Source organism: Telmatherina bonti, assembly GCF_933228915.1.
Source record: "Telmatherina bonti genome assembly, chromosome: 8".
Lineage (NCBI taxonomy): Eukaryota > Metazoa > Chordata > Actinopteri > Atheriniformes > Telmatherinidae > Telmatherina > Telmatherina bonti.
In genome coordinates this window covers 24,835,962-24,845,836 of record NC_136626.1, presented here as the reverse complement: position 1 = coordinate 24,845,836, position 9,875 = coordinate 24,835,962, and the positions used below count along the sequence as shown (strand labels likewise).

Genomic DNA, 9,875 nt, shown 5'->3' with positions numbered 1-9,875 from the left:
GGAAAATGTCTGGTAGTATCATGACCTCTATGCTGTCCAACATGATCACTACCAGCTTGATGAATAAATGATTCCCTTAAGATAAGCTCAGCCAAACACGTCGACCTTGTTCCCACAGGATCATGACCGATTCTCACAATGACATCTGTTAGTGTTCTAACACTTTTTTTTTCATCTTAAAGACTTCTAGTGGAATAGGAAGGCATTGGAGGAGGCGGGGGTAGCCCAGGGATTTCTAACCCTAGTGAAAAAAACAGACATGCCTTTGTTGACTGGTGTCAGAAGAATTGATCCTGACTTCAAATTTACAACCTCACAAGTTTCAGTGCTAAAAACTGGACTGCAGGGACCTAAGGGCTTTGCCGTCACACTCATGCTGTGTTCTCAGACTTCCTACAGAAACACTGCTGAACTAGTTTTTGATCTCCTCCTTTGGGTTTATGGCCAGTGTTTGGTGAAGACTGGTGTAGACAGAGTTGGAAAATCCAGGCAGGATGGGGATAAAGGCCTGGATGGGATAATGTTGATGGTTGTGCAGAAGGTGGAGGGGGTTGGATTCTAGCTCGATGACCTCATCCAGTCACCCGCCCTTGGGAGAAAGTGAGCTCACAAGAGTCATAAAGAAAAAAATTTTACGATCTTTTAACAGACTTAAATGGGCCTGATCCAGTGTACCATACAATCCAATTCACCAGCCTGGACAATACATAATGTGACATCTGTGAGAGGATGATACACTGAGAGAGCAAAAAGAGATCAAACAAACGAGATAAAACTCAAAAATGCTACTTTTTCGTTTATTTTCTATCAGAGTGGACACATCTCAGTGCATTTGTCTGATCACATGTGTGATAAGGAGACTTTTTGTGTCTGCACTTCAGTGACTATAGCAGTGATCAGATGGCTAAAGAATAATTGGATTCCCCTGTTCCTAGAAGACCATTATAAAGAAACTGAACAGATTTTTTTTTTCAGCCTGGAGCCTTCATCACTTGGTTCTTTGAAGGGTTTCTCCTTGGAGGCAAACAAATTTAAAATATCCTTAGCTGATGCTTCAACACAAAAATTCTCCAGTGATGTCATGCGAATAAATAATGTAGGTCTTTGGAGCACATTCGTGCGAGGAGACTCTTCTTCACTCGTTCTCCTTCTGGCTCTATTGTGTTTCTGAAAGAGGAGATATTGTTGCATTCTGTTTTATGTGCAGACATTTGAATGAATGAACGGTCGGCTGATTGCGAAAGGAAACAGGAGGATATTCCTCTGGGAATGAAGCACCTCCCCTTTAATCGCTTGGTTGAGTTGTGTTTCTCCCGGAGCTGTTGTCGCTCTCCCCACTCTGCACGTTTGCAGTCAGCCGGTGGAGAAAGTCTGGAGGATATCAGTGATCTCCTGTTCCTGCTGGAAAGGACTCCGTTTTCTGCATTCTTGTTCTTTTATGGAGCAAAGAGTCGTACAAGTGGAACATTTGTTCAGTTCTCTGTATCTTTTTAATGCCAGCGACATGAAGAAACGTGGAATAAAGCATCCAAAGTGGCTGAAGGACTGAACTGGCGTGGTGAGTGGTTGCGCGTTCAGAGCGCAGCGCTCTCTGCTATTTAAATCCAATGTTTTCTGTTTAGATGAGAAGTTAAAAAAAACAAAAAAACAACAAGAAATAATCTTCATTTCTGCTTGCATGTTGATTTTTAAATGGCTATTACTACTAAACGTCTGTTAAAATTTTAGGAAAGTTAATTTGGTTGAAAAGAAGATTTCATTGATTCCACGTTTTAACATTTGACGTTTTCTTTTCCTGCTTTTGTCTTTATTCTATGCCAACGCCAGACTTTATGGCAGGGCTGTGAATTGTAATTGAAACCTTTGGGCAAAGTCCAGTTGCCAGTGGTTATTGCTCCCTTCGTGAAACAAAAGGAGAGTGTAAAGCCCAGCTGTCTCTGTTGGTTAATGTCACACGAGTCCATGTAATGGCTCACAAATTTGTAAGTCTGTGATTTGAAGGAGGCTGTGCTTCACAAATTATTGCATTGGATCTGGACCTGTGGATTAATTTTGGTTTTACAGGTTATTTTTGGGCACTGGCAACTTGTCTCAGGCTCAGAGAAAATCCAATCAATTGTTCGGTCTCATCAGAAATAAGGTCAAGAAATAACCCTGTGTCTGTCCCCTGTTGTCCCCCCTGCAGTCTCCTGCTCTCACTCCACCGCACAGCAGTACGTTTGGAAGCCGAGCTCAATGGCCAAGTGGCTGAAAGACTACCTGAGCTTTGGCAGAAAGGTGCCTCCACAGCCGCCCACTCCAGACTACACAGAGAGTGAGATCCTAAAAGCTTATCGGCTCCAAAGGGACCTTGATTTTGAAGATCCTTATGACGACTCAGAGAACAGGTCAAGAGGGGAGTCAGGGACTTCTGACCCTGCCACACCAGTGTATGGGTCTCCCATGAAGTCATCAAGTGTGGACACAAAGTCTCCTAAACACAGACTGATCAAAGTGGACTCCCAAGAACTGGGACGCACCAAGATTCTTCTCAGTGCCATTTCTCTGGAAGACCAACAAGAGCCTGTAAGTCCCCCAGCTTTTCTGCATTTTTTTGTATGTGCACAAGGAAACAAAGGAGGTGATGACAAAAAGAAAGACATTATGCTTGTTAACTGAAGTGGGTAGGAGTGATGAAGAGAAGACAAGTAAAGCAAAAAAACAGAAAACTTCCACTTCTCTCTCTCATCTCATTTCTGTTAGTGACAGGTTTATTGATCAAGCTCCATAAGGAAGTGACTGGTAATGTGTGTCTGAAAATATGCATTGTTTACATAAATCACATTACTTCCCACAGGCCACATTAATGTGCCAGTGTACTGTAGGTGGATAAAAAAAAAAAAAAAAAAAAATTGATGACTTGAGTTGGAGGGAGTCACAGTCCCCTGAGTTTATGTCCTTCCATAAATAATAAATAGGGTTTGGTTTTGCAAGCTGTGAGAGACCCTCGCATGAGCACATGTTAGGGGCCACATACTGTATGCTGAATGGGGATATGGCACAGGCCTCAGAGAGGGATGATGGATGCTTTGGTGCTGTTTATGTCATTAGGTGCTTTAGTACTTTTCCGACTTTGTGCTCCGCAGGGTGCGTGGTTAAAAAAAAACAAAAAAACCAAAAAAACATACACCAGACAGTACGAACAAATAAGCCAGATGTTTTGCGATCAGCTGAAGCAAAGGTTTTGCAGGGACGTTTGCGCATTAACTTGCGTATGTTAAAGAGGATCTGATTGTTTTCCTCACAGAAATTAAATCCATAACTCCACTCGTGAAAAATGCCAGAAAGTGCAGAAGTCCTGAAGTGGATTGAAGTAATGGTCTTCACTCCAGTCAATAGCAAGCCCTTCTGCCCCACTCTCCTATCGCGCTCATTAATTTCCCATGGTCTGTGGGAACATCCGCATTCTAATTTACATTGCAGATTCCTTTGTGTGTCAATAAGTAACCTGTTACAGAATTAACAAGGGATTAAGATGTAATTTCGAGAGGGCGTGACATGTTTAGTCAGAATTTGGGAAGCTAGTGTTTCCTCAGTAGTTTCCTTTGTGAGAAAGGGGAGAAACAAACGTATAAGACTTATTCTTGGTTTGTCAACTTATGCGCTTGTGTATGCATGTGTTTGTGTGACCATATGGTTGCCTGTGATGCTGTCGCTGTGCCAGATGATCACTGTTTTCCTGCTGTGCTCACATGGAGGAACAAATGCTACCGACCACATATCTAGCTCTTTAATCTCCGTCCACTTTCTGCAGCCAAAAAACCAGATCATCCTCAGGTAGTCAGGATGAATTCTTTTTCACCCCATAGTGCTTTTATATGACAACAAAGATGATATAGATCTGTGAAACCTTTAAGCTTCTACTTCACAGAAAAGTTTCTAAATTGTATAGTTGGTATAGTAGGACTGGTACACAAGTGATGCAAATTTTTGTTAAACAAGCATTATGCCTAAGAATGTTCTCTTTAAGAAAATATTTAAAGCATCATTCATGGATGGTGTAATTACGTCGAGGTTTGTGCTGCTCTCTAATTTTAAGTCGTGATGAACTATTGTCTATGCAGCATTGCCTGGGTTTTACCATTATTAAACAGGCTAGATTTTCCTTAAAATGTTCCATCTGCAGTGCCCAATTCTGGAAGAGAGTCAAACTAATTATAGCCTCATTGGAATTCTAGCTCATTTTGCCTGAAAGAAGAGAGAGAAAAAAAAAAAAAGATTAGTATTCATTATACTGATTCAGCTTTTTTTCTATTCTTTTGTTCAGGATAGTGTTACGTTACAAAACACATCCCCCTAATTGATATGTGTTTCGTCCTTCAGGTGGTGCCGTCAGCTCCGTTGGCAGGGGACACAGATTATTCAGATCCATTTGACGCTCGATTGGACCACCGACCAGAGCCGGATCTCAGACCTGTTCCCTGTGAAAATAATGGTTACATGGAACCATATGAAGCCCAAAGGGTCATAACAGGTCAGTGGAGGTCCTCATTCTGAAGAAGAGCTTAGAAAATAATGCATAATTGGAGGTTGGATGTGTTTGATGTGATATTTTGAAATCTCTTCTCTGTGTTTTTTTTTTTTCTTATCACTTTCAAATATTGGATTCAGTCCTGATTCTAAATGTATACTTCTGACATTTCTGACCTGGATCAGATCGACAAACACAAAGATTTCTCTGGATATTTGTGATCGGAACTGCTAGATTTATTGCCTTACATGTAAAGATGGCCTCTGGTATCTGCTATTCAACTCAAACTATTCAGTGATTTATTTAATTGTAGTAGGAACTTGAGGGATTTGTAGGATTGTCTTTTGCACTTTTCTTTTTATTTCCGTGCACAAACACAAACATCCTCTTTTGCTGGTTTTCTTAGTGCAATTGTGTGGAAACATATGTTACATCTGCAGAGCTAATCCTACATTCAAAACCCTGGATTGTATGTTAAAGCACGCAGGACAAGCAAGTAGTCGATGTTGAGATATTTGTCGAATCTACTAAAAAATTTATTGAATCAGAATGAGTGATTAAACCTTAAATGTCTAATCATCAGATTCTGTTTTGCTACATCCTTTATTTTTCTTTTTTGTTCTATTTGTCAGTTATATTCACATTTACAAATTTCATTTATCTGCATGTTGAAAGACTTGAAAAAGCCTCAATAATATGAGAGTAACCAGACACTGTAAGTGGTTCTGTTCAGATCTCTTACCTGACTTTCAGGTATTGCATTTCAAGCAGATAAATTAATAAAATATGCGACTGTGTTATCCAGTAATAACACTGTTATGTACTATGTCAGCGATTTCTTTGATGAACAGCATAAAACGATCAATAAATTCATCTTTTATTATTGTGCTGTTTTTCTATAATGAAGTTTCTCTTGAATTGGTGAAAATAGCAGACACTGTTGTTAAGAGTGTGCCATAACTGCAGTTTAATGGCTGCGTTTGTGAGAAGATCGTTCACCAATAGATTATAGTAAACCCATTCCACTCGGTTTTCATTCTCCACAGCCGAGTAGGCGCTCAGTGTCATGAACTGTCCCTTTTAAAGACTCCATCCAGTCTTGGACCTCTCTCTGCCCTTGTGATTTGCTCCCACATCATCTAGCGCACCACCATCGTTTTCCATTTCTCTGTCCTCCTCTAACATCTCTGTCTGGCCCTCTGCTCTGCACTCTCCCTGGTCTGTCCCAGTCATTTAGTGTAAAAGCTTACCCCTCCCCTTTCGCCATTTCTGTATCTCTCTTCATCTCAAGGACCCTGAGGGGAGTCTTTGACTGCCTCTCTAATCTCTCCTTTAGCGAATTCTACGTCCTGTCCTCTCATCTCTGTCACTCAAGCTGCCCTTTGCTAGTCAAAGGAAGTTTCTGATATCAGGAATATGTGAAAGGAGCATCTCCCCAAACTGGAAAACCTGAAAGGAAATCTTTTGTTGCTGCTGCTGCATGGAGCCAGTGGAGAGATTAGATTCACAGTGGTAATGGCGGAGTATTTGGAAAAGCATTGTGAGACTTTTTTTTTTCTTCATCAGTTGACTTAAAGTTGAGTCTGTCATTCCAAGGCTGTTTTTCCATGTCTGTCTTCTTCTGTCTGCTGATTAATATACAGAAAATAATACAATTGAAATAAAATTTATCGCTCACAAAGACCATCCTGAAAAAAACACATACGGTATGTGTTTTTTTTTTGTTTTTTTTTTTGTAAAGTTCTCCAAGGAGTTTCCTTTCAGCGTTGTCACGATTCGCAAGTTAAAGATCAAAGCCTGGTCTCCCTGCTGACACGTATCTGCATGCCTAAACACTCCCCAGCCTTTACCATCATCTTTCTCCTCAATCTTCAGTCACTGTCAGTCTGTCAGATTGCATTTTATATCCACTCCCCAGTCTTCACCCCCTGCCTGTGTTTTCCACCATCATGTTTTCTTTGAATTTGTCATTTTGTTCCCTTATATCTAGTCGTTATCTCCCAGCCTTTTCCATCTTCAGGTTGCCGCGACACTGTGGGCTCCCAGTGCAGGTAAAGCAGCATTCAACCCTGCTGTTCTTCTGTCTCAGTGACTTAACATCAAACGCTGACAAACCACAATCCCCCGCCTCCCTGCTTTGTGCCTCTCTTTCACTGCTTCACTTTCCTCTTCCCTCTTGTTTTACTCTCCATCCCACTCCATCTTTTGCTCATGTTCTTCTCCCCTGTCAGACTCACTCCTCCTCTCTTCTCATTTCCCTCCGCCCTTTTCATAACCTCAGGGTCCTTCCCTGAGGGCCTCCACTTGGTCACCATGGTGATTACAGGGCTACCCAATAGCGTTGCCTTGTCATTTGAAGGTTAAAGTTTTTCTCTTCTTTTTACAAGGAGACGTTCAGTTTTGTCTTGTTCTCTCTTCTTATGTGAATTTCTATTTTTAGTAGAACTATTAAGAAAAAAACCCCACAAAAGCAGGCTTCTATTTTCCTTTGATTCCTTTACTCTGTGCACCTATTTTTCAGAATGGTGCATTTTTCCGTCCAATGTGTGAGCAGCATTGTGATTGGCGCTTTAGCCCAGAGATCCCATTGAAGCATTTAGAAATCACATTTCATCCTTTACTTGCACCAATAATCCTAAAGCCTTTTATCTCATGGTCATATTTGACTTCAGAAAGCAGATGCTGATGCTGGGAAGCAGCTGTTGTTTGGAACCCACTGAGAAAGTAATGAAAATGTTAACAAGAAATTATGGATGCTGTTGTGAGCCGTGCTGGATTGCTGCTGGGGTGCAGGTCAGACAAGAAGAAGGGGGAGGTGGCTTTTCTGCTGTGATGCCACTCAGCATCCAACCCGAGGCCTTGTTAAACCCCATCATATGAATTTCTGAGCACCCAGCAAGCTGTGCAAACATAATTCCTCTCTTTCCGCTAATTCTTGGAATGATGGTGTTCAAAAGGCTTTTTGTTTGAATTTGTTATAGAAAATTGTTTCCTTTGTTTTTAGGAGAATGTAATAGCTACTTGCAAATATTATTCCTAATTAGATCCGTCTTCCTTCAAGACAACATGACACATCAGACACATTCATGAATGTTTTTCTGCAAATGTTTATGTACTTTATTCTTTAAATGCTATGACAGAGCTGCAGCGTGGCTCTGGAGGAGGACGGACGCGTGGCGGAGTGCAGCTCTATGATACTCCATATGAAGATGAGCGAGGACAGCGTCGTGGTTATGTGTTCGGGGAACTTCAGGAAGAGGGCAAGGAGAGCAGCAGGCTGCCCCAAGATGATGAGAGACCAGCAGACGAATATGATCAGCCTTGGGAATGGAAAAAAGACCATATCTCCAAAGCCTTCGCAGGTATCATTAACAGAAAAACAGAGTCCTAACTTGCAAAAGCCAGCTAAACTAAAAGTAAATCTGATTAGGTAATGAGTTTATAAAGTGCAATGTCTGTTGACTCCTCTGTTCACTGTGGATGGCCTGAAAAGGCCATATTGTTCCTAATGTATCTAATTTTGGTAGTAGTTGTTCAAAATTGTAAAGCATTATACAAACCTCACCCCTTACATGAATTTGATGGGTTTATTTAGCATTGATTCTTCTGGTTTTATGCTGCCAGGCTTGATCAATACTCAGTCTTTTGTTCTCAAACCCCACACATATTATTGGCAGTCTTCCACTACATTATAGTGTCTTTGAGCAAAACAGTAAATCCCTGCCAACTACAGACAAGATGCCCTCAAACCTCTGGGTGCTAAGCCTGGATCTTAAGCTATCTCACAAAATATAAATTTAAAGAAAATCACTGAATAGAATTAATGAAAATAGTTAAGAATAGGCTCAAAAAGAGCCATTTTAAAGGTCAGAGTCCTCCTAGGAGCACACACACACACACACAACCCTGCTGCTTTTACCACATAGTGAAAATAATCATCTTTTTGCCTTGACCTTTTATATAGTATCTGCCCTCTATCATTACATCTCCACAGTCTTTTTAACAGGAAATAGTGCTGTGAACTTTACTGTCTCAGCTCAAATGACACATATCTGTCTTTCACATTCGAACACCTCTTGGTCTCTATTGATTTCTTGCTCTTAGGCTTGAGACTGACCGACCTGAGTCACAGCAAGCCTTGAGAGGATCATCAGACCTGACAGACGTTTTATTTCTGTGTGATATCTGTATTTTTGTAGTTACACTTCCAGTGCATATGAGCTCCCATCACATTAGCTCAGTGGTTACAATGAGAGAAGTGAAAATGAGAGAAACGGATCAGGACTGATTAATCATTTAGACGTGGATCAGTGAAAAGCATGCGAGGCCAAGCCGGCTTAATTGAGCTGAAACTCCGTGTCACCAAGGTCAAGGTGATGGGATAATAAATCAACCTTGGTCCGTCCTCACTTCCCTCCATTCCCACTCGCCTCCCTTCAGTTAATTGCATTCCTACATGTGTGTGACTGATCCACTCTTAATAAGAGAGTCATGGTCAGTATACCATTGTCTCCATATCCACACATACACGCACAAATCCATTGTCATTATGTCTATGCTCTAAGTGCCGTAACTAGAGGAGGAGCATAGATGCACAGTAACTTACTGGATAGCTGAGATGATTTCAAACTAAGATGCAAGGCTGTTAATTTACAAGCCTCTATCACTTCTCACTTGCTTCACCCTCATTCTGCTGTAGCTGTCATGTTTTTTTTTTCCTCCTCTACAGCACCATTAGAGCACGCATTGGAGGAAAATGCTTGTGCAGCTTGAGATGTCTGACCTCTTGTTTTTTCCACTCGGAGTCAGCACACTGAGCTGGCGCGCTTTCTGGACACACCAAGGCACTGAAGTGTAAACAGACAAACAGTATTTTCCGTTCTCACATTTAATCCATATTCCCAGACCCGCTCAGCGTTGCTAGGCACGGCCCACGTACAAGAGTGAGGAAAGACGGGAAGGACGGGGGTATAGGAAAAAGAGAGAGAAAAATGGCGGGAGGGGGGGCTGAAAAGGAGGTTTGAGTGTGAAGTAGATGTAGATAGGAAAATAGATAGAGGGGCTGTCTGGGATAGCAAGCTGGAGGAAAATGGAAGGGGACATCCAAGGTTATGGTATGTTTGGTAGCAGCTCAGTAGATGTTTTTGGAGGCCCAGGGCCTCAGTGGGGAGGAGACGTGAGGAGTATTAATGGTCGGGAGCTGTGGTGAGGTGAGGCAAGCAGAGAGGATGGGGGGTTCAGGGCCATTGTGGCAGGGCGCAATCAGTCATCCACTAACACCGGCACACTCTCTCACACATATACACACCAACACAACAGCGGTGACAGGACTGTCCCCACAGTGCTCCCCACCCTGCTGATGTGA

The 9,875-nt window shown here is 41.8% G+C and overlaps 1 protein-coding gene across 1 annotated transcript in view; it reads left to right on the top strand.

The window, feature by feature from the left end:
• Nucleotides 1-1,511: 1,511 nt before the first annotated feature.
• Nucleotides 1,512-9,875, top strand: part of shdb (Src homology 2 domain containing transforming protein D, b) — a 20,251-nt gene continuing 11,887 nt past the window's right edge. The window contains exons 1-4 of the mRNA XM_079245328.1: nt 1,512-1,558; nt 2,186-2,565; nt 4,363-4,513; nt 7,651-7,872. Of these exons, the coding sequence (XP_079101454.1) occupies nt 2,236-2,565; nt 4,363-4,513; nt 7,651-7,872 (703 nt within the window). The 5' untranslated portion in view covers nt 1,512-1,558; nt 2,186-2,235. The remainder of the gene's footprint in view (nt 1,559-2,185; nt 2,566-4,362; nt 4,514-7,650; nt 7,873-9,875) is intronic.